The 22,898-nt window shown below is 57.9% G+C and overlaps 2 protein-coding genes across 3 annotated transcripts; both read right to left on the bottom strand.

Moving 5' to 3' along the window:
• MRPS15 (mitochondrial ribosomal protein S15) lies at positions 1-7,025 on the bottom strand. Its single transcript, XM_030038124.2, has 8 exons — positions 6,684-7,025; positions 5,993-6,055; positions 5,092-5,167; positions 4,190-4,238; positions 3,297-3,381; positions 2,328-2,386; positions 900-1,091; positions 1-180 (listed from the first exon to the last, which is right to left on the bottom strand). The coding sequence occupies exons 1-8, from the start codon at positions 6,793-6,795 to the stop codon at positions 61-63; spliced, it is 756 nt and encodes a 251-aa protein (XP_029893984.1). The 5' UTR covers positions 6,796-7,025; the 3' UTR covers positions 1-60.
• A 462-nt stretch (positions 7,026-7,487) lies between these two features.
• CSF3R (colony stimulating factor 3 receptor) lies at positions 7,488-14,925 on the bottom strand. 2 transcript variants are annotated; one of them, XM_041129003.1, is made up of 16 exons: positions 14,690-14,925; positions 13,719-13,814; positions 13,082-13,381; positions 12,604-12,727; positions 12,297-12,466; positions 11,369-11,523; positions 11,088-11,178; positions 10,893-10,975; positions 10,572-10,785; positions 10,128-10,316; positions 9,773-9,874; positions 9,292-9,438; positions 8,933-9,073; positions 8,696-8,786; positions 8,396-8,477; positions 7,488-8,189 (listed from the first exon to the last, which is right to left on the bottom strand). In XM_041129003.1, exons 2-16 carry the CDS (start codon positions 13,786-13,788, stop codon positions 7,674-7,676), a joined length of 2,475 nt encoding a protein of 824 aa, XP_040984937.1. In that variant the 5' UTR covers positions 13,789-13,814; positions 14,690-14,925; the 3' UTR covers positions 7,488-7,673. The 2 variants fall into 2 exon arrangements, with proteins under 2 accessions (XP_040984937.1, XP_029893974.1); XM_030038114.2 differs by having other exon boundaries at positions 11,088-11,241; positions 14,690-14,921.
• Positions 14,926-22,898: the final 7,973 nt, after the last annotated feature.

Genomic DNA, 22,898 nt, shown 5'->3' with positions numbered 1-22,898 from the left:
TTTAGGTCTTTAGGTAGTTATTTATTGTTAGTGACTGGCTGCGTCAGCCTCAACGTGCCACTACACAGGCGTCCCCTCGCACTGCGCCTGTTTCTCCTTTGCAGCTCTCGCTCTTGCTTGCCACTCTCTTCTCTGCTTTAGCCTCTCTGGTGCTTTCAGCTTCCGCACCTCCTCAAAAACCTGCGGGAGGAGCATAAGGAGGTGAGAGAAGGGGAGAGACAAAGCTGCCTGCTGCTGAGCAGAGCTCCTTGCTGCTGCACGCAGCACGGATCCGAGTTCCTGCAGCAGAGGCCAGGAGGCACGCTGCGCAGCAAGATCAACTCCTTCCCCTGTGCTTCCTCCGGGACTCCAGACAGCCCTGTTTTCAGGGTACCATTTGGAGGTATTCTGTTACAGCTACCCAGTCTTTTGGTTATACTTTCATCGGACTGAAATTTGGTATTTAGAGACTGAAGGCATGTCCAGCTTTTTGGTTCTGCTCAGTTATATCGACTGCACACAGCAGTTACACCGATGTACTGAGCGCAAATGAAGAATAGACAGTGGGCATACCCACATTTCTGTTCCAAAGCTGCCATCAACTTTGTCTCACATATTAGTCCCCATACCAGGCTTTGAAAAAAAGCTGGTTTGAATCATACATTTCTGAGCAGACTAGTAGCACAATCTGAAGTTCTCAAGCACAGCACGTGTGTCACTGCCCACTACACAACTGTCTTTCATGGAGCTCTTTGCTGAGCTTATACATTTCTCTACAGACATTATCACTATCTCCTCAAATTCAAAGCATGGATTAAAAGGATTTACCTATCAGTCTTTTCTGTCTTAATTGTGCCCTTCTATAAAGAGATTTTTTTTCTACTCCAACTATGTGGCGCTCTCTCCAGATTGCTCCATACCTTGCGGCAGAAAGCCTTCTTCACAAGCCAGCGCTTGGTGATCCTTCTGCGGTGGAGAGGGGGTAAGGTGTACTGGATATTCAACTGCTTGCAGGTGTTTTCAAAGGTATCATAGCGGACACGGCGAAGATATGCAAGTAGTTTCTTCCGGCAATCTATAGCCATCAGCATGCAACGACGGTTTCTTTTATCCTGCAAAGGACTTAGCGTTCACTAGATTGCAGACAGATTATACTTCCATTCCAATAAATTACTTAGAATAGACCAGATTATGGCTGAAAGGAAACAATCAGGTTAAGGACAGTATCTTAGAACAACTTTTCTTGGCAGATACTGCAAGCACATTAGGTCACTGCAAGGAGATCCAAGAAGACTTAATTTACTTTTCACTTAAATTGCTTTCTTCATTCCGTGTCTGCACCTTCCTCCCCCAACCCTGAAGACTGTTTTCAATTTGTATGCAGTTTCAGGCGGTGGCAAAAGCTGCAGCGGCTTGGAGGCAGAGGCTGTAGTGAAGGTCTACGGGCTAAAAACTCTGCTTCCCCTGAAATATATTCTTCCAGAAATAACACAGAAGCATTTACCTTTGTTTTTCCAGAAATTTAATGTGAAAATAAAATGTGACTTGGCTCTATCTGACCGTTTGGGTTGTTCTTTGGAAGAGAATATGTGTAGCTTGAGCCGTGCCATTCAGGGCAATCCCCCATGGGAGAAATTTCCCTACCCTATACAAGCAATTTGTGTAAAAACAAGGCTTCATCCAAGTAATTTCAAAAAGTCTCTTCTGCTGAAATATTCGGTACAACTTCTGGCTTCTTCTAAAAAGTGAATTCTTTTCTGTTTTACCCTTCAGGCTTTTATGATTAACAAATAATTACGCAGTTTTTTCAAATGCAGTTGATTAATCCATTTCCCACCTTTTGCACTGCATAAAGAATCTTTAATATTTCTTGTTCATAAACTCATAGTTGTGATGTTTCAAATTTGGGCTCTGAACCCAGGTAGGTTTAGGTAGGAAAGTGGTCATTACGACATTAACACAGTCCTGTACGCTCAACATTTCCATAGGCAGAACAAAGAGAGAATGCAGCTGCTGAAGAGATAACATTAATTACATTGAAAACTAAGCAGTGAAGCCACAGCTGCAGCTAGGATAAATTTAGCTAAACTCTGTTCAAAGGTATCTGCTCAGCCATTTCCACCAATCCAGTAACAAAAAAGAACACACTCCACGTTTCATTCAGTGAGAATGTAGCTGTGACTGAGCCAGCAGTTTCCCAGACTGGCACCATGAACAGTTATAACTATTTTATAAACCTTCTTAGGAAAGCCATAATCCCCAGAATTAAAATCCTTTTGTTCTAAACTGAAAGAACAACCTGAACAGCTGCTGTCTCAGATGTGTGGGCTCAGATTACTGATAGTTACCTTGGGATGCCTCTGAAAATGCTCCTCATAAGTGCGTATCTTGGCAGTCAATATAGCAACTATAAAGAACAGACATAAGAAGCCGTGTGAGAGCAGCAGCTTTCCAGGGTGAGACAGTATCATTTGCATTCCCTTCAAACTGCCAGCTGAGGACTGCTGTTCTTATGGGTACCCACTGCACCACAGCAAATATTACCACACAGCCCTCTGAGTAAGTGCAAAACAAACCACAAAATACAACCTACATAACCCGAGTCAGAACTATGACTATTATGAAGCTGCTTAATTAGAGCTTAAAATTTTAACAACAGATCATATGAATTTATTTGTAAAATACCTCTTGCACTCACTTAATTACTGGTGACTTTACATTCATTTCACTTCACTTGGTTTAAGCTTTGGAGGAAGAGAGACAAATTAAGAGGTTCTTTTTAAAAGCAGCAGCCAGCTCTTTGTGATTTCAGGCTTTGGAGAAAGGTACTGGTGGCATCCTGAGAAACTGAAGGTCTTTACTGCTGATAAAGGAGTGCATCTTGGTCAATGGCAGCATGGCCTTCATCTGGCCTACACTGTGCTTCAGCCAGAGCTCTCCGATGCAGAGGGAAATTCAGGTTCCATGGCTAAATCTAGTAGTTCATTTTGGTGATGAATGCAGTGTAATGCTTCATGTCACATAAGCACTTCAAGCAGAATAATGCACATACTGCCTTTGGAGGGTGGATATGGAGTAGGAATTTGGAAAGCACCCTAGCAGACATCTGCCAGCAAGTGCATGCACTGCCTCTGCAACGTTCCCAAACCCTGAACGGGTCCTCCAGGGCATACTGCGGGTTACCTGCCTCTTGGGTGCTCTCCTGAAGGAGATGCTCCTAACTGATACAGGAAACTTGAAGGGCTGGGGTGGGAATAGCTGAATAAAAGCTGAGATGTATAAGCTGCCAACAACATCCTTCTACTTTTTTAACTGACCTTGCACCTCAAAGGAGCCATTGTCGTTGGGAGACCTCCTGACCTTTTCCACCAGCTGCTGTGTCTTTATCTTCATCTTCTCCTTCTGTGGATAACAGAAAAGAGCTTGTCACTTGCTCAGGAACACTAAAGGTCTGAGACAGCCCAGCTCTCTTCCCAAATGCTCAGATAAAGGCTTTGTAATTAACAGCTTTACTCAGTGTCCATCACAAAATGTGTAAGAAGTGCTGCAAAAAAGGACCTGCTGCTTGCAGGACAGTGCTCAGACCTCAGCTGTGAAGCAGCACAAAAAGATCTCAGCAGAACACAGAATCGCCACTGTTCAAACCAAGAGTCCAGGCACACCCTTCATCCCAACATTACAGACGGGTGTTGAAGAAGCCCCGCTGCTCTCATGAATAGAAGAGAGAACCGAAGCTGATCTCACGTGGCAGTGGCCTTTACTTTTCGCATTGTTTTAAGCTTAAGTGGTAAGCAGCAAGAAATCATAAGATCTTTGTGCTACCCTATGATTTGCTTACTTTTACTTTTTGTATGCCCAGAAAACAAAGAAAAAAAAGATTTGGAGAACATCTGCTGTCCAGCGTATGACTTTCTAGAACACAGGCCAACCGTCAGCAGTAACATAACACAGCTCATCTCCCCTGTGATTGCCTAATATTTTCTTCTCTTGTTCTAGTATGCAATTATTATCATAAAGACGACTGCATGATAAATTTTAAGAGCACACAAGACTTATCACTCTCATATATTTAATAGCCCCGGATTTGCAGTCATCAAGCAACACTTAAAAATAAAGTAAGGGAAGGGCATTTAACAATATAGACCAGTCTTACACAAATGTGCTCACTAAATCTTCTAGGTTTTTTTTATACAAGTAGAATGAAACTAACCTGGCTTGCCATTTCCAGTGACAACAGTCTTTTCACTACATCGTCAACACTGCAAGGAGATTGCAGATTAGTTTATAAGCTAGAAACAAAGTATATTTAATAACAAAACTGAGGTTAGGTTTTCAGAACATATTAACTTTTCTTAACTTTAATTTACTGTACAAATTTACAGCAACTCTCCTCCCCTCCCAAACCTGTCAGCCATAAACTGTTTCTTGTGCTCCTAAGAAAAGTCATGGCTGAGATTACAGAACCATCGAGTAGTTTTGCTGCTCTGGGAAGCACAGTTATTTCAAATGATGATGAAGTCTTATCAATTCCAAAAACATTATGTGCAAATTGGGTGCTGCAGATTAACCCCCAAGTAAGTGCACAATGACAAAATAATTAATTTTAAGACTGGCTCCTTCAAAGATCTGTGGAAGTCTCAGTTATGCCACTGGGGGCTCTCCATGCACCACACATGAGCAGTTCCAGAATCAAAGCACAAAAATGCTGAACTCCAGGTCCAAATTTCAGCAGCAGTCATTCATTTTGAGTTGTTTAACTACACACTCTCTAGCACCTGAGTTCAAGACAGGCACAGATTATTTCTAAGAAGATTATTTTTAGTATTTCAAGTTTATTTCTTTTTTCTGTGGATTACAAAGCCCACAGATGTGGGCAAACAGCACTTAATCTTACATTAAGTAGACAAAAGCCTTACATAACCCTAATCAGTGACTGCTTTTGCAAATCTGACTTTCAAAACGACTTTGCAATTTTTGTGCTAAATTGCACACCAGTGACCACAGAGCATTAATTACTTACTGAGCAGGTGACAGCTTCCACCTACTGTGGCTGTGTGTGTGTAAGATACAAATCTCTAAAGAGAACAGTCATTCCCTTTCCCTGTATCATACCTATTTATTACTGGGACATTGGCATAATCTTTCTTCAACATTGTGGGAGGAAGATCATCCAAATGGCTGGGGATGTCTACAAAGAGAAAATTAACATTTGAGGAAGAGCAGTACAAAGTCAGAGCTCTGAACATGCTTGCAAACTAGATCAGAGGAAACAAGCTGCAAAGAAAGTAGACTGTACGCTCCAAACAAGAAGGAAGAACTTAAGAGATGAAGCTGAGATGGCAAGAACTGAGTGAATAAAATTGGGTCCAGTCTCTTGCCTTCAGCACTCTGGATTTACAACATGGTGTATAGTCCACCGAGATCACTGATCTCTTGCTGATGACAATTGCTAATTTCCCACACATTCACAAGCTGTTGAATTTTCTGGGTAACTTTTGAGCTTGCAAGGAATTATTTCTAGAACCACAAAACCACAAAAAAGTTTACAAAGGGACCTTATGAAGTTTCTAGTCCAATCTCCCCTTTAAAGTGGGACCATCATCATTTCTCTGTCTAGCAAAGCCTTGAAAACCTCTGAGGATATTCCACAGCCCCTCTGTGAAGCGTGTCCCCACGCTGCACTGCCTTCCCAGTGAATCCCTTTTCCTTTTGTATCCAGCTGGAACATCTCTGAGCTGCTATTTGGGACCACTGCCCCTCATTATATCGTTTGGCACTACCAAGAAGAGTCTGGCTCCCTCACCCTTGTAATTACGCGTCAAGAAGCTGCAGGATTGCAGATTCCTGTAACAGGGATTATATTTTCTCTCTCTTCTCATGATGAGCTCTGCATCTTTAAAGTGAAAACCACTAACTTCTCCAAATACCCTCTTTTCCTGCAGCATTAGGATACAACTCTGATAATGTCAACAGTAGAACATTTTGCCACGTGGTCCCATTAATCCCGACGTACCTTTCCTCTTTCTTCTCACAGGTCTGGCATAACATCTGGCTGTCTGAATAAAGGGACTGCAAGCTTGATGGAAGAAAACAAAGATTTATCAGACTTGTGTGCACTTTTTTAGCTATGTACACATTAAATACTGCTCAGTCTGTACTAGAAAGCTGGTCAGAGTACTTAGACTCCAAGGTGATCAGTGGCTAGCCAGATCTTTTGTCCCAAAGGAGTGTGGAACAGTTCAGTGTGGTTCTTACACGGGTGCTGAAATAAATGGGCAAAGCTGTGCTGCTTCAGAGTGATCAGAACCCAAAAGGTGAGCAGAACAGGGCAGCAGGAAGAGATTACAGACATTGAGCAGAGAGCGCGAGGGCTCCCCAGCTGAACTGTGTTCATTTAGAGGCTTTAAACTGATGAACTAATTCAAGTAATTTAACGTGCAAGTTAGATGGGCTGCTCTGGACTACCCCAGCGGCAGGGCGCAGAGGCAGCGAGACCTAGAGACAACCTTTGACTGGCACAGCTTAGTACAGATGAGAATATTCATCAGCCAGCCTGAACTGAGCCGTTCTTTGACCTTTCAAGAACAAACTCCTCCAACCGCTCTTTCGAGGCCCCTGCTGCCAGAATTGACACCTGCTTCAGATTATTCACCCATGCCTCAAACATGTTTTCAGGTACAGACTTTGCCAGTCCACGTACCCACCTGCGAACGGAACCGTCCAAGAAGCACGCGAGCTCGGCTCTGGATCCGTGAGGCACCAGAACCACGCGTGGGCTGTTGGCGCAGGTGTCGAGCGCGGGCCTTGGCGCCCCATCCCACGCTTACCGTGCGGTAACGGCGTCTGCAGAAACCAGGCCAGGGCTCCAGCCCGCGTCCTTGGCCCGGCTCACAGCTGATCTCTGGCCCGGGAGCGGCCCCAGCCGGTCCCCGCCGTGCGCAGGGCAGGGTCCGCGGGCAGCCCCCCGCCCTGTCCCGCTGCCTTGAGGGACACCCCGGGGTCCTGCCCGCGCCCTGCTTCCCCAGCAGGGCCCCAGGTCCGCCCCCCCCCCGGGGCACCGAGCCCCCCGTCCCCTCTCAGGGCCGCCCCAGGCCACCCCGGACCCCAGTCCGCCCGCCCCGGCCTCCTCTTCCTTCGCCGGGCCCCCGCTTCCCCTTCCACCCTCCCTCCCAGCGGCCTCTCTAGCGCGGCCGAGCTCCCCGAGCGCCTCACCGGCCCCGTCGCCGCCGCGGGCGCTCCCCAGGACGGCGGCCCCGCCGCGGACCGGCCCCGCCAGGCAGCGGCCTAGCGCCGTCCGCAGCGCCAGCATGGCCCTCCGCTCACGGCCCCGCCGCCACGGGCGCCGCCATCTTGCCCAGGCGCGGCGGACCGAGCGCCGAGCGCGGGCGAAGGGGCCCGAGCGCCGAGCGCGTCGATGGGCGGGGCGCCCCCTCCCGCCGCCATCACACCCCCCACCGCCATCGCCGGTCGCCCCGGGCTCGTCGCCGCAGAGGCGTCCCGGGCCGTTCTCAGCACGTCCCTGTTTATTGCGAGAGGGGACAGGAGGGGCGGAAGGGGACGCACACAGCACCGGCGGAGGGAGTCGGGCCCCTCGTCGGGGGGGGGGGCCCCCAGGCCTAGGCCCGGCCCGGGCCACCCGCAGGCCCCGGGGGAGGCCCGGGGCCGGGCCCGTTACCGCTGCCCGGTCCCCGGCACTAAAACGCCCGGCAGTCGTGGAGCTCCTCGGCCCCGCCGATGCGGAGGCCCTGCAGCAGGGGGAAGGTGGCGGGCAGCTCCTCGGAGCAACCGCCGTCCCCGGGGCAGCCATGAGGGGTGGCCCCGTGGAACCACAGGTTCTCGTAGGGCTTGGGGCTGGGGCTGGGGTCGGGGTCGAGGAGCAGGGGCTGGGTGGAGTTGGAGCGCAGGTAGAGGCGAGGCAGGGCGTGCTGCTGGCCCTTGTACCCGTCGCCCACCACCTGCGCGTACTGGACCGTCTCCCCGCTCCCGCCGAGGCCCTGGCACGGCTCCGCTGCCGCCCGGCCGCGGCCCGGTGTGCCGGGTCCCTCCTGCCGCACGTAGGGCTGGGGCACGGCGGGGAAGGTGCCGGCGGTTTCGGCGGAGGGCTCCTTGCCCCAGGCGGACGGCTGCTTCCCCGCCGCCCTTTCGAGCACTGCGACGGTAGAAATGGTCGCCAGGCCGGGCTCCCTCACGCCGGGGAGCTGCAGAGGCTCCTGGAGAAACGGCGTGCGGTCACGGCCTGTTTGCAGGGTGCAGCCCCTCCTCTGCCCCCCTCTTCCCAGCACCACGGGAGGGAAGCTCCCTGCACCCCCGCTCCCCATCCCAGCCTGGCCTCGTGCCCCGGGTGCCATGCCCTCCGTGCCGAGCGGTGCCCGGGTGGGGAGCGGGGGGCTGCGGGGTGCGGCCCTCCGGCTCTCACCTGCTGGAGCTCTGCCGGCACCCACTTGCCCAGGCTGCTGTTGGCGGGGTCGGGGACGCTGGGCCAGAACTGCTGCTTCACCCTGGTGGCCACAGGACGAGGGGACTCAGCGAGGGGCCCTGAAACCGGCGGCCTTGGGGCTGGCCTTGCTCCCGCCGAGATCGCGGCGGGACGCTGCCACTCCCCGCGTCCGTCCTGCGGTGGTGGCCAGGGCCACCGCAGCCGCTGGGGACGGGGACTCCCAGGGCAGCCCAGCCCGGTGCAGGGCCGGTCCAGCCCACGATGGCTCTCGGTACTCACCGCCCGTTCTTCTGGAAGCAGATGAGCAGAAGTATAAGCAAGACAAAGATCAGCCCCAGGGTCAGGAAGAGGAACTGGATTTCGATGTCGTCTGGAAAGCGGGCAGGGGAGAGGGTCAGAGAGGGAACCACGGTGAGACACCTCCAGCCACACTGTGCCCTGAGGCCGGGGCAGGACCTGGGGTCTGCGGGTCCCCTCCTGTCCCTACACCCCTTCCAGGTGGCTGCACCCCCTCACCTAGCACCATGGTCACCAGGGTCAGGCTGGTGCCATTGGTGCTGCCGGCGGCCGTGGATGCCATGATGTGCACTTTGTACAGGGTCGATGGCTTCAGCTTCCGGATGACAAAGGAGCTGAGAGAGGGCTTCACGGTGGCACCTGGGGAAACACGGGGGCTGTTGGCACGGCGGGGGCTGCTAGGCAGGTGCCCCTCACCTGCACAGCCCCTTGGGTCTCTGCTGGCAGGGGGTCCCATATGGGACCTGCACGCATGCCCCAACCCTCTGTGACGAGGGCATGGAGTCTGCTGACGTCCCCACCCAACACATCGAGGTGGGACGGAGGGCAGGGCTGGCGGTGACGCCGGCAGGACTCACTGGACACTTCTGCGGTGCTGTTGGCCCAGAAGATGGTGTAGCTGGTGATAAAGCCGTTCTGCATCTCAACCGGCACTGGATCCCAGCACAGCTCAGCGTCAGACTTGCTGATGCTCTTCAGGTGGAGCTTTGGGGCGTAGGACGGTGCTGAAACAGAGCAGGACAAGCGTCCGGGTGCTGTGCAGAACCGCTGTCTCGGGGTGGGGGACGTGCAGGGGGGATGCATTGAGTGGTAAGTCCCACTCCCGAGGTGTGGGTGTCAGGGCCTGCCCCATGCTGTGCCCCCGTGGGGCTCGGTCCAGCTGACAGCACCTTTAGAGATGAGCCAAGATCCAGCCCAGCGGGCTGAGCTCTTCTGCACAGCCCCTGAATTAGGGGTGCGTGGTAGGGAAGGCTGGCTCTCCTTTTTGAAAGGCAAAGGCTTGGTGGTGCAGGGCGAGCCCGCCGGGGCCCTGAGGGCAGCTGCTGGGAGCACACATACCCTTCTGCTTGGAGTAGGCTGCGGTGTGGACGGGCACCCCTATGGCGTCTTTATAGAGGGGGTACACCGAGATGTTGTACCGCTGGAAAGGCTCAATGCCATCTGCAACAGAGAGCAGAGGGGGGCCAGGGGTTTGGGGCTCTGGCTGCCAAGAGCCCCTGGCTGCCCTGCGCCTGCCCCACAGCACCAGCCTGCTTGCCCTGTGCCGTACTGCGGGAGTGGATGCAGGGGAAGGAGGGAGGGTATGGAGTGGGCTTTTGGGGCAGGGTTTGGCCCTGGGGCAGTCAGGAGGGGTGCCAGATCCCCCACCCAGCCGACCAGGAGGGCAGGGCCCCCCCCGCAGCCCCCGGCTTACCCCGGATCAGGATTGCGGTGGTAGCCCCGTCACGCTCCATCTGCCAGCAGGCACTGCAGCGGCCGGGCTCCGAGGACACCCGCTGCCACTCCAGGACGTAGGCAGCCACCGGGGCCGGCGGTGCCTCCCAGCGCACCCAGAGGCTGCGCTCGCCTCCGGGCACGGCCCGGAGCCCAGCCAGGGGCTGACCTGCATGGGGACAACCAGCCGGGATGACGGGATGCATCCCTGCTGCATCGCCTTCCTGTGTCCCCCAGCCCGGAGCCTGCCCTGCTTGGGAGCCCCCCAGTTGCACACCCAGGGAGGTGTCTCCCCTGCAGTGGGGCGATGGAGCGGCACCCGGTTTGAGGGCTTGTGGAGCTGCTGAGGTGGGGAGGGCAGGTTACAGAGCCCCAGCGGGGCATGCGGAGGTTTCGGACCGTGGGAAGTTTGCGCTGTCCTCACCTTTCCTCTCCAGGAGGATAACCTCGGTCGGTGCTGACTTGCCGGCAGCGTTGTAGGCTGACAGATAGACCCTCCTGGTCCCCGCTGGCGCAGAGAAGTTGCACTGGGTGTGGGTGGTGTTGCAGACAGTGGGGGGGTCCCTGCCCCTCTTCCTGGGGCTCAGGGTGACGCAGTACCCCAGCACTCGCCCATTCGCCTCCCGCCGCCGTGGAGCCTGGGCGCAGGCAGGGTGTGCGGGGATGCTCGGTCCCCACAGGGATGCTCGGTCCCCAGGGCGATGCCCCGGCAGCCCCCGCACCCCCACCGCCCACCTGTACTCACCTTCCAGCGCAGCTGCACCTCCAGCCGCCCGCCTGCCCCGGCCGGCCGAGCGCTCCACCACGCGTCCAGCTTCCCCGTGGGGGCTGCAACAGCAGAAGGGCGGCCAGGGAGCTGAGAGGGGTGAGCGTGGCCGTGCCACCGCGGCTGTGCTGCCTGGCCAGGCAGAGGGGACCCCCCAGGTGACTCCGCACCCACCTTTCTCGTGGGTGGTGTAGTTCCTGCCCAGGCTCCACTCGCTCCAGTAGCCCCGTGCCGAGCTCCGCCGGCACCGCATCTGGAAGCGGTACTGCATGCCGAAGAGGAAGCCACAGTGCTGCATGGTGCCGGCCTGGCCAACGATGCCGGTGACCTGGTGGCAGCCGAAGCGGGGGCTGTGCTGGCTCCTGACTTGTGCAGGGCAGAGCTCGGAGCGGAGGGAAGGGTCCCGGCTCCTGCTCGCTCACCCTCCCCGGTCCCGCTGCCCCAGCAGCACTCACCAGAGCCCAGGCAGGGTCCTCCGGTGCCTGGTAGCGCAGCTCGCACTGCAGCTCCATGTGCGCGTTGCTCCGCGCCACCTCCCAGGCCAGGGCGACGCAGTCGGTCTGGAAGGGGATGGACTGGATGCTCTGCAGGGCTGGGGGGTCCAGCTTGGCTGGAGGAAGAGCAGGGGAGGGAGCTGGAGAGGTGCTGCGGCAGGCAGTGCGTGGGGCCACCGCCTCGCATGCGGCTGTTGTTGTTAATGCTACAAGCCGCAGCTGGGGTGCTGGCCTGCCCAAGACAAGGGACGGGGAGAAACCACCCCGAAACATTTAAGGGAATGGCTTGTGGTAGGGGCTGGTGTATGCCCCTGCCCAGGACACGGGGCGATGCTCGGGAGCATGGTGCCAGCATTGCTCTGCAGCCTGGGCTCTGGGCGGTGTTAACGCCTACGCAGGAAAAACAGGTCCTGCGGGACCTGGGGTCTGGTACATGCCCAGGAAAGCTGCACTTCTGGGTCTGCCCTGGGGCAAGAGCCCAGCACGGCCGTGGGAGGGCTCAGCTGGTTCATGGGCAGCCCTTCCGTGGGTCCAGAGTGGGGAGGATGAGTCGCACCATCTGGGAAGGTTCCTTTTATAAATAGTTTATAGGAGCTGGATATATTATTAATAGACCTCCTGAATAAATGGGTAATCAATTGCTGGAGACAGTTGTAGAGTGCAGCAGGTCAACTGATGGCTCATAACCCACTGGCACACGCTGCTCAGTCTGTAATGCAGCTTTGGCACCTATTCATCCCAGCAAGCCATTTATCATAGGAACCTGCCCATAAAATATGACCTAAAAGCCCGACATGCTTTAATGGCACTCTAATACCCCTCTCACTGCTGATGAGCTTCCCTGGCCCCTGACCTCCGTGAGAAGTGGGCGGCTCTGGCTGTCACTCACCGACGTCCATGGGGTCGATGCAGAGATGCTCTGACTCGGTTGTGCCGAGGGCATTTGTGGCGGACACCCAGATCTCCATTTGCCGGTAGAGCTGGAGCAGCCGGCGTGGCACCGTGCAGCGGCTGCGGCCGCCTTGTGGGGTGCAGCCTGTCACCGCCTGGGCTCTGCTTCTGCGGCAGCGAGAGGAGTGGGCTCGGGGGTCCCTCCGGCAGAGGATGAGGCTTGCCATGTCGTTTGGGAGGGGGGGGAGCCAGGAGAAGTGGCCAGGGGCCAGACGCCAGGGACCGTATCACCCCCCGAGGCTTACCCGGCACACTTCAGCGCGACGCTGGTGGGGAGGTGGCTGTCGGCTCCCTGCTCCCACTGGCACGTCAGCCCGTAATCGCTGAGGTCCAGGATGCAGCTGAGGTTGAAGGGCTTTGCAGGCGGGTCTGGGAGAGAGTGGCCACGGAAGAGCCTGAGCGAAGCGCCCATCCCAGCTGCGGAGGAGCTGCAGCCCCCTCCGTGCCCGGCTGCACAGAGCCCCGCTGCCACGCCACCGCTCCCCAAACCTCCCCTGCCCTGCAGCCTGCCCGCTGGGCACCGGCACGCCGGGACGTAGCTGTGCACAGCCCCAAAACAGCCTCCATCAGCCATCGGCCCTGGCTGCTCCTCCTGCCCCAGCGGCTTTGCCCAGCTCAGCCGGGGCAGACACGCGTCTCAGGGAGGAGACGTGCAAACCCTGGTGCCAGGTTGCACCTCTGTGAAGTGCACACGTGGGCGACCCACGGCGGCAGCACACTTACAACCCGCCCTGATCTCGGCCATGCCGATGCGCTGCTTGGTCCCGTTCCACTCCACCCAGCACCACAGCTTGGCCTGCGTGCGGTTGAACTGGGGCAGGGTGAGGTTGGACACCTCCGTGCCCCCTGGGCCCCGGTGCTGGCTCCCGTCCACGGGCTCGTTGTCCAGCATCCAGGTGATCCGGACCTTCCCCTGCTCCAAGCCGTGGCACAGCTCGCTCTGGATGGTGCAGGACGCGGTGATGGCCGAGCCCAGGGGCACAACGGGTGAGCCCACAGCCACCGAGGCACAGCCCAGGGTCCCTGCAGGCAGGATAAAACCGCGTCACATCCAAGGCACGGCCGTGATGAAGCCATCTCAGCTCCTCTGTGCCCAGGCACGACAGAGGGACGAGCACCTCTTCCCTTAGACGGGCCCCCCAGCCGCTGGAGAGGAAGAGCCGGGCGTTGGGCAAGCCTGCCGGCACATGCCAGGCCCCATCCTGCCAGCGCCCGCCGTGCCGCCGGCGCTCCTGCCCGCCTGCAGCAGTCCTGCGTGCCACAGCCCCGGCCAGTCGGGACGGGCGCTGGGTACATGGGAGCGGCGCGGGGCACACGGCTGCGGGACGGGACGGGACGGGACGGGACGGGTCCCACTCACCGCCTGGCCGGAGGAGCAGGAGCAGGGAGAGCCGCAGCAGGAAGGGTGTCCCGGCACCGTGCCTGGCCATGGTCTCCTCCGTGGCTTTGGCATCACCTGGAATGGAGAGAGCAGCTTGTCCTGGCGGGTCGGGAAGGGGCTGGGGACGAAGCGGGCTGGAGGAGCCATGGCTGCCACCGTCACCGACGCTTCCTGGAGCAAAATGTCCTTTTGCCGTCAGACGCAGCCTCTCCCCCTGAAGCCTTTCTGCAGCGCTGACACCTCCGCCCCCGCGCTTGGCAGCCCACGCTGCTGCAGGTGCCGGCGTGGAAAAGCGCACCGGCGAGGTGATCTGGCGGGGGCCCCTCCAGCACAGCCTGCCACCGGCTCTCGGCCCCGCGCGCCCCGATCCTGGGGCGCAACGCCCCATGCCTGGCCGCAGGCACGGGCTGATTTTATCTCAGGTATCTTCAGCCTCTGCCGGGCAGAGATTTGCGGTTTCAGGGAGGGTTAGCGCTGGGGCTTGGGGCGGCAGAGCTGATAAGCTGAAAGAGGGAAACGAATGAACGACGGCAGCGCAGCGGGGCTGGCCAGAGCAGCGGGGTCCTGCCTGCACCCCCTCCCCTGTGTCACCCCCTCCAGATGCACCCCCTTGCCTGCCGCTGGGAATGGCCCCAGGAGCAGCGGCTGCCTCTGCCCTGGGTTGGTCCCGGCCGTGTCCTTGGCAGTGCCGGGCACTTGCCCCAGGAGGGGCTGCCCACCCTGTGCCAGGCTCTGGGTGCCCACGGCTCCTCTCCCCTCCCCGAGCTGCCATCCAGAGGGAGATGAGGGACTCGAGCGTGGGAAATGGGGGAGCAGCCACCCCCGAGCACCCAGCACATGTGGCTGTCCCAGGCAGGGGACACGGCAGAGCAGCCTGCACAGCCACAGACAAGGTGCTCAGCCAGACCCGGGCACTGCACAACCCATCCCTACCTCACCACCATCCCTACCTTGCCTCCATCTCTACTTCTCCACGCCTGGTGTGTCCGGCTGCCGCTCACCGCCTGCTCCGAGCGCCGGCCTCCGGCTCCCGGCAGCTCGCCGCGCTCAGCCCGTTTGCTAACATGCTGCTTTCACCGTTAGTTCCTCAAAACCAGTGCCGTTAATTGCTGTGACTCTCTGAAGAAGGTGATTGCAAAACACTTCCCTGAAGGCTGTGACTGCCTCACTCGCTGCAGGAAGGAAAGCCCAGCGGCACGCACACATCCAGTAGCGGGGAGCAGCACCCGGCCTCGCCTCCCACCCTGCCTGCTCCAGCAGCCGGGACGTGGCGCAGCCGGGACGCGGCACAGCCGGGACGCGGCGCAGCCGGCTCCTTTCTGCAACTCCCCTGGGACCATGGGGCTGAGCTGGGGACAGGGCAGGGGGACACAGGCTGGGGGACATGGGACCCAGAGGGCAGGAGGCAAACCCAGCCATGGCTGCCAGCGCAGCGTGGTGCCGCCTGGGTGCAGCTCGCATCCCCCAGTCCGCTCCAGCGTCCTCGCCGGGCACTCACTGTGGGGGACTGGGCTCATCCCTGCATCCTCGTCCCTCCGAGCTTCAGCCCTCTCCTGGGATGTGCACGCCAGCCTTACTACCCCGGTTCCTGGGGACAGCACCGCTGCCCCTTGCAGCCAAGCCTGAGCTCTCTCCTAAAGCCCGGCCCTGGGGAGAGCCGCCCTGCGAAGCCTCGTTTGACACACGTTGTCCATGTTCCCACCACGCAGTCCAGCTTGCCCCAGGGCGAGGGGACCCGTGAGATGCCCCAAGGGCAACCCGAGACCCGACCTTCCCACTGGTACCTCCCCATGCCAACCATTAACTCGGGTTCTTCCAGCAGCAAATTGCCCAGGGCCCTGCCCAGCCGCCCCAGTGGGGCTCACTGCTGGGACACCGGGCAGCTCTGCCCACCCACGCCGGACTGCCATCACAGCCCCTGCTGGGGAACCCGTGTCCTGCGGGATGGGACCGAGCATGGGGGTAAACAGGGGATTGCCCAACCCGCGACACATTCGCAGCCTTTGCAACGGAGGTAGCTGTTGTGCAAACAGCTGTTTACTACGGGATTTGTAGCACGCATTTCACCTCCAGCGGCGCGTTACTCAGCACTCTTGCAATGCCATGCTGCAAACAACTGCAAGGCCAGCGCAGCCCCCCCAGCCTGGCGTCCCTGGGGAGGCAGCGGGGGCTGGGACCATGGGAGAGCAGCCTGGGGGAGACGCACTCCCAGCATCGCCTCCCATGGAGCCGGGCTTCTGGCCGGAGGGAGATGGCCCCGGAGCTGCGGCCAGCCGCCTCGCAGCCCCGACAGACCAAGCAAAGGTTTTTTCCCCCCAGATTTCCTCCGCCCAGGGCCCCAGCCCCCTGCCCAGAGCGGGCCAGGCTGCTCACCAGGGCTGTGCAGGAGCACAGCTCCCCGGGCTGGGGCACGGGGCTGATTCCCACAGCCGCTGACCTGGGGCAGGGGAGCTGCCCTTGCAACATTTCCCCGGGGTGTAGCAACCCCCAGTATTTTGGGACGGAAGCGTGCGGCTTGCAGGCTGTTTACCAGCCGGAGCAGGAATATCCACGGGTAGCCATGGCGACGTGGGCATCTCCGTGGGAACCGGAGGGCAGGCAGAGCTGCAAGCACCCAGCTGGACACAAACAAGCGCTGCCCTCCCCATGCCCGCCCGCTGCTGCCGGTGGGGCCCCACCACAGGGTACATGCGGTGGGACCCCGCGTCCTGCCGCGCCGAGGGGACCGTGCATCCCACCCCAGAGCACGCCTGCCCCCAGGCTCGCCTCCCCCGTGCTCTGCAAGGAAAGGGTTCGTCCCCAAGGAGGCTCCGAGCTTTCGGCGTGGCTGCCTGTACTGCGCCCGGGGCAGCGGCCCCTTTCCGAGATCAGGGATGGAGCGGACGTGCCCCCATGACAATGCTCTCGGTTCCCCTTTGGCTCTGAGTCACTCTCACAAACCCACAGATCCCATCCCTGGGATGGGACGGGGGGACAAGAGGCGGGGTGCCATCCCTGCAGAGCACCCACAGCCAGAGCCGCAGGTCCCGGCCAGCCCAGCGGAGGGGTCCCGGAGGAGCTGGGGCAGGAGGACAAGCCGGGGGGGAGGCTGCCAGGGTGCAAGAGCCGGCTGGGTGATGGAGGGTCCCGTGGGATGAGGCTGTGGCAGTGCAGAGGCAGGTGGTGACACGGGGCCATGGTGCGGGACAGGCTGGGGAGCACTGTTTGGAGGGAGGGTGGGTGCTCGTGGCCCGGACAATGCACGTTTTGGTGTGAGTGGTGGGGCAGTGGGCTCCCAGTCCATGGTGCAAGAGCCCACCCCCCACCCGGGGCTGCCTGGCAAAGGGGAAGGTGGAAAGGGGAAGCGGCCGTGTGGCTTTTCCCGGGTTGCAGTGCGTGGGAAGGGGACCGATGGCACTGGGCAGCAGCCCACCCGCATGGCCAGACCCCTCAGGCAGCTCTAGTTGTGATCTGCAGGTAGCACTGGAGGCGACAGACAGGGATGGATCCGGACCCTTCCCGGCACCGCAGCATGGAGGCACCACTGGCTCTGCCACCGCCACCCCAGGGCAGAGCAGATCCCATCACAGGGGAGGCGTGAAGCGGCTCCATTCCCCGTCGCGGCTGCTGAAGCTCCTGCCAGGCTCTGAGCGTGATGCAGGGACCCCCACGTGCCCTGCTGCCGACGAGCCATCCGCTGCTGCCGTGGCCTCCTGGGGACCAGGACAGCAGGGCTGGCAGAACCCCACCGGCCAGCACTGCTCTCCCACCGCTCCCCATGTTAAGCGCTGGGGCGGTTGTCAGCTGCCTCCATTTCTCAGGCATGTGTTATCAGCACCTCTGATTTAATCCCTGCTGGGTGGATCTCTGCTATTAAGCAGAATAAAGTACGTTACCAGCTTGTATCAGCTCAGCTGTCAGCAAGAACCGGCCTCCCAAAAGAGATTTTCCCTTTCTTCTTTTCATTCCCTAAAAAAATAAAATATTGCCAGTCATGTAAGATGCAAGATCTAAGTGCAAAGTCTGCTGCAGTCTCTAATGGATGAGGAGAGCTGTTTAATTGCTGCCCAACGTGAGTAATTCAAACAAACCACCTTGTTCAGCTGTCAGCAATGGGGAGGGAGCAGATGGCTCCTGGCCAAGACACCCTGCAGGCAGGCAGAGGTGGTAGCGGGGAGACCCTCGGCTCGGCGGCACAGGGGCACACGAGGGGACGCGGGGAGTCCAGGCTGCCAGCCGCCCTGGGGAGGGGAGCCCCGCCGGGACCCTCCTGTGTCCGCAGGCTCTGATCTGGAATACCCAATCCCCGAGCACTGGAGATGCCCAGGGTGCTCGTCCCAGGGTATTCGTCCCAGGGTGCTCGTCCCTGCCACGTGCCGCTGCCACCCTGCTCCTCCCCAGCAAGGTGGCTGCAAATTGGAGAGAAATGATTACAGGGGTCTGAGAGGCTGACCTTGAACAAGGCTCCTGACACATTACTGTAATTAATGAGGCGGGAGGATTAATTTTCCATGTTGCGGGAACCTGGGGAGTCCCTGGTGGGCACGGGGAGGGGGAGGACGGGGCGAGAGGGGCAGAGAGCTGCCTGTGCTGCCTGCCATTATTCATCTCTAATCTGCAAGACACCAAAAGGATGCCAAAGGGCTGCAGCTCCAGCACGGGAGAGCAGTCCTTTGGGTGGGTGGGCGAGAGGGAGGGAGATCTTCCATGGGACCATGTAAAACTTGCATGTCCCTAAATTACTGGCTCTGTTGCCCAAGTGTCTGCAGCAGAGGAACCTCCCTGTGTCTGACGGCTGAGCCCCGTGCCAGCCTCTCATCCCCTGACGCTCCTGGAAATTCCCACTCCTTTTTGCCAAGATGCTCCAGAGCTCAGACACGCAGAGCATCTTCTCCCTCTGCCATTGCTGAAAAGAAATTTCCCTTCGATGCTGCCCCTCATCAAACCAGCTGGGCAGGGGGATTTCTGCTCTCCCTCCCCCCCCATCCCACCATGACCATGGTGCCAAGCAGCACGTTTGATCCCAGCTACCAGGGATGCACGGCCAACTTCTGGCACTTCCCAGCAATCAGGCTGCAAGCACAGCGCTATTATTTTTCTGCTCTAATAAACACCCCTGACAATAATAGAGAAAATCAGCTTTTATCGGGAGAAAAAAATATATCTGGAGATTATTTACTCAGAGTCAATAGTTGCAAACGGAGGCGTTAGCCCAGGCAGGCGCTGACAGCCGCTCGCTGTTGGAGTGGCTGGACCATTGCATGGAAACGGGGCAAAACCCTTCCAACAGATCCCCTGCTTGCTCCTACTATATAAATACACCATCTCGGCTGCGCTCTGCAGGAGGACCCTCAGCATCCCCCATCCGTTTTACCCTGGAACAAGCTGCAAGGGCCAGGAGAGCTTTGGGTGCTCCAGCAATGGGGGTGGGAGCAGCCGCGGGGCTGGAGCCTGGCTCGGAGCCGGCCACCTCTCATCTGCCGAAGGCTCAGGTCTGCAAGAGCAGGAAATTCATGGTCAATTGAGTTGCAGCTAATCATAAAGGGCAATTAAATGACTGCTTCTTGAGGGCTATAAACATCACCGATTTAAATCCAGTGACACACGGAAATAGGAATCCAACCAAGCAGCCTCCAAAAGTGCTTTATTCCCCATTATTTTCATTAGCTGGCTTGTAATTTGATTTGTCTCTCTCCTGCTGCTGGCTTTTTCCACGGCCAACAGGAGCGACAAATGAAACACCCTCAAACTCACAAACCCCGACTGTGTCTGCGCGGGTCAGGAATGACACAGCTCCTCCGGCTCCTGAAAAACGGCCACGTTTGTGTCCTGTGAGAGGGGACTGAGGGGTCGGGGTGCCCAGACCGTCCCCGCCGGCGAGCCCCTGGCACCGTGGCATGCCGTGCAGCCTGCCGGGACCGCTGTGCGGGGCTGAGCCCCGCGCTGCCGGAGTCACCGTGTCCAAGTGCTCTGGGCATGGGGGCAGAGCCCAAAGCTACAAACCAGGCAGGGGACCCCCCATCCCTGCTGCAGGGCAGGCCTTATCCCAGGAGCAGCATGCCAGGGACGTCACCTCTGCTGCTGTTGTCACACGCCTGGGCTGGCTTGTTTTCTGCAAATTCCAATTAATTTCGCTAGGCTTTTCTGACAAGATGGATTAAGGTCTTTCCCCTTCAATCTACTCTACTGTGAGCTGCAGCGGAGGGAGTCGGAGGTGATGCCGGGCTGGTCTTCCTTCAGACCTCTGTTTTTTCTCCCTTTGGTTTGCTTCCTTCTACTTCTTTTCCCCTGGGGACTCAGCGGAGGGTGCTGGCCCCAAGGAGTCAGCAAGCCGGGGGCTCCACCACCGATCCGCGCACCGGGCTGCTGGACGGAGCTGCCTCCCCGGGCTCGGGAAGGGCAGTTCTGCAGGGACACCTCTGCGGTGCTGTGGGGGTCCCACGGGTTGTCGTGCTGCCCTGAACGCAGCAGCCGAGGCAGCTCCGGGGATGCTACAGGCACCTGCAATGGTCCTGCGGCAAGCTGGAGCCTGGGAAAAATCTCCAAGGCTCACGCTGTGCTTTCCAGCAGCTGCCCGCGCTCTGCCCAGGGGCAGGCTGCCGCAGCTGGGATGGTGCTGCCGCTTCGTTTCTTTGCTCGTCAGCGGGGAGCTCAGGGCGAGGGCCCCAGGGCCGGCACCAGTGTCAGCATCATCCGCCTCTGGGTGCTCCTGTGCACCCTACACCATGCTGACGTCCTCCCCCCCGTTATCTGCAATTTCCTTGAAAGCTGTCAGGCTTCGCTGGGGCACCTCTGCAAATGAAGAGAGAAGAAAACAACGAGGTCTGCATTTATTCCACTAGAAATTAATCCCCCCCTTCTTATTTAAAGGTATCAGTGAATGAGGCCAAGTTGTTAAGTGACAAAAGAAAAATGATTCTTGCCTTCCAGGGTTATTAAAATCATGTTCTACAATTTTAGCAGCCACAAGGAAGCCCAGATAATGACAGATGATGATAATACATCTCCAGCTCAGCCTGGTCTATAATGATACTGCCCATATCTCTTGTATTACCACCAATTACTCAGCGTATAAGTATAATGAAAATGTACATCCATTCTGGGGAACTACATTTGCTGCCTCTGAATCCAATTTCTCCCTCTCCCAGCCGGTGAAGGAGGCGGCTGCAGCTCACTGCTGGCCGGAGCCACCACCATGCCCGGCTCTGCTCTCGTGCTGGGGAAGCCAACGCTGTTCCCGGGAGGGAACAGTGCCTGCGGTGGGTGCGAGGTGCCCCTCGCCCCGGCCACGTGCCGCAGCGGGGACGCGCGGCCTGTCCGGTGGGGACACACTCTGCACAGGTAGGACAGGCGGGAGATGCTTTGAAATGCAAATTGCAGGAGGAACCCGAGAAGTTACAAAGCAACGGGAATCCGAGAAGGCAGCTACATCTAACCCAGCTGGGGCTGGGACAGCCCTTGCCCAGCTCCCAGCAGCTTTCTCTGCTGCCAAAAACCAGTTTGGAAGTCCCCATTCAAGCGCTGAGACAGCATCGTCCCGCTCAGCTGGCAGCAGCCACGGGGCCCCAGCCTGGAGGCAGAGCGGCCATCAAACCCCCAGTGTCACCTTTGGACGGCCGGAGGTGGCAGGGACACCCCCCCACACACACACCCCCCCATGGCCGTGTGTTGGGGAAAACGCACCCTCGAGCTTTTACACCATCATACCTGGACGGGCAGGCGTGCTCCCTGCTCCGCGCCAGCGGGCTGTACACGGAGGGTGGCTGCATCCCACAGCAGCACTTAATCCTGTTAAAGTGGAGTGGAAATTGCTCGGATAAAGGTGGCCATCTGATCACACAGCAGATCCACTCCTGCTGCAGCACCTGGAAGCTCAGAGAAGGCGCTCTCTGTGTAAGATTAATATAGATATATATTTCATCTGGATTCTATTATCTTTCACTTTATTCAGGTCAAAAAGCAGGAGATGACATCTTTTAAGATGAAAACATAATCTTTCGGAAAATTGAAAATAGAGATCATTGTTTGGGTAGAAGTACATGCGTGCGCTCAGTGCCGGTGCCTCCAGCCCGACGCGCCGTGGCTCCAGAGACCCTCAGCCCACGTGTGGGGACGGCTGCACGTGGGTCCCTGGAGTAAAGGAGCATCTCGTGCCGACAGAGAGGAGCTGGCATCAGAAAAGCTCCCGAAAGGCTTCGTGTGTGTGCACACCACGTGCGCACAGCCGGCACTGAGCAGCCTCGGCAGAGACCGGCGGGGAGCCCAGCCTGCCCTTCCTGACACCCCCCTTGGTGAGCACCAAACGCACCCCCAAGAAGAAAAACCCCACCACGGCGGGGCCAGGTCCCCCCGTAAATGTTTTTCCTTGGAGCAGAGCTCCAAAGCCAGTCGGCTCTTTAAAACAGGTCTCCAGGTAGCAGAACTTGCCTCATTATTTCTTAAATTAAATGCCTTTATTTTTTCATAACTTTGTGTAATATATACGTGTATGTTTAATACATAATTAACGGCCCCTCCATGCTCTAAGCTACTCTATTGCAGGATGCCCATTACTTTCTCCGAACAGATTGCATTTCGTAGCACAATTTTAAATGAGTTATTGAAGAACATAGGTGCATCTATTAATTATTTCATAAATATTAATGAGCCCTTAATGGCTGGAATCCTGGAATAACATGTTCCCAGGGAGTTAATTTTTAAAAAGGTTGTTAACTACACTGACCGGCGGGCTGGTGGGAGCCGACACGACTGCACGCTGCGGTGGGGGGCCGATGGCAATTAGGAGCAACGCCAGTGCTTGCTGGGGAGCACGTGCCGAGCCGGGCCAGGGCTCGCTGCCGCGCTCGGATCCCTCGGCAAACTCCCTGCCTGCACAGGAGCCGCACGATGCCTGCCAGCCGCTCTGCGACCTGAGCGGGGCTGGATGGGGGTGAGGGTGCCTGCAGCAGCTGCCGGGACTGCGCAATTAGCAGGTGAGCTTCTCTCAAATGAAACGGCCATCTCCATCTCCTGGCATTGCCGGGGCGAATCCTCCTGCCGTCGCCCGTGTTATGCCAAGGAGAGCGGGCAGCGGGGAATACAGAGCAAGATCAATATCCGCACCCGAGCTCATGCGGAGCTCGTTGAGACCCCCCCCGTTGGGAGCTGCATGTGCATGTGTCTGGAAATCAATGTGGTGCA

This window comes from Aquila chrysaetos, chromosome 16 (genome assembly GCF_900496995.4).
Source record: "Aquila chrysaetos chrysaetos chromosome 16, bAquChr1.4, whole genome shotgun sequence".
In the NCBI taxonomy this organism is placed as follows: domain Eukaryota; kingdom Metazoa; phylum Chordata; class Aves; order Accipitriformes; family Accipitridae; genus Aquila; species Aquila chrysaetos.
The sequence above is the reverse complement of the archived record's forward strand: the minus strand, read 5'-3'. Positions and strand labels throughout refer to the sequence as shown.

Excerpts from the sequence above, each read along its gene's own strand:
- MRPS15 (XM_030038124.2), bottom strand. The coding sequence starts at position 6,795 with ATGGGGCGCCAAGGCCCGCGCTCGACACCTGCGCCAACAGCCCACGCG. Across the intron at positions 1,092-2,327 it reads ATTTTCAGAGGCATCCCAAG|GATAAAAGAAACCGTCGTTG; the intron begins GTAACTATCAGT and ends AGTCCTTTGCAG. Across the intron at positions 181-899 it reads AGAAGGCTTTCTGCCGCAAG|GTTTTTGAGGAGGTGCGGAA; the intron begins GTATGGAGCAAT and ends CTCCTCCCGCAG.
- CSF3R (XM_030038114.2), bottom strand. The coding sequence starts at position 13,788 with ATGGCCAGGCACGGTGCCGGGACACCCTTCCTGCTGCGGCTCTCCCTG. Across the intron at positions 11,524-12,296 it reads CATCGACCCCATGGACGTCG|CCAAGCTGGACCCCCCAGCC; the intron begins GTGAGTGACAGC and ends CTCTTCCTCCAG. Across the intron at positions 8,787-8,932 it reads CCTGGTGACCATGGTGCTAG|ACGACATCGAAATCCAGTTC; the intron begins GTGAGGGGGTGC and ends CCCGCTTTCCAG.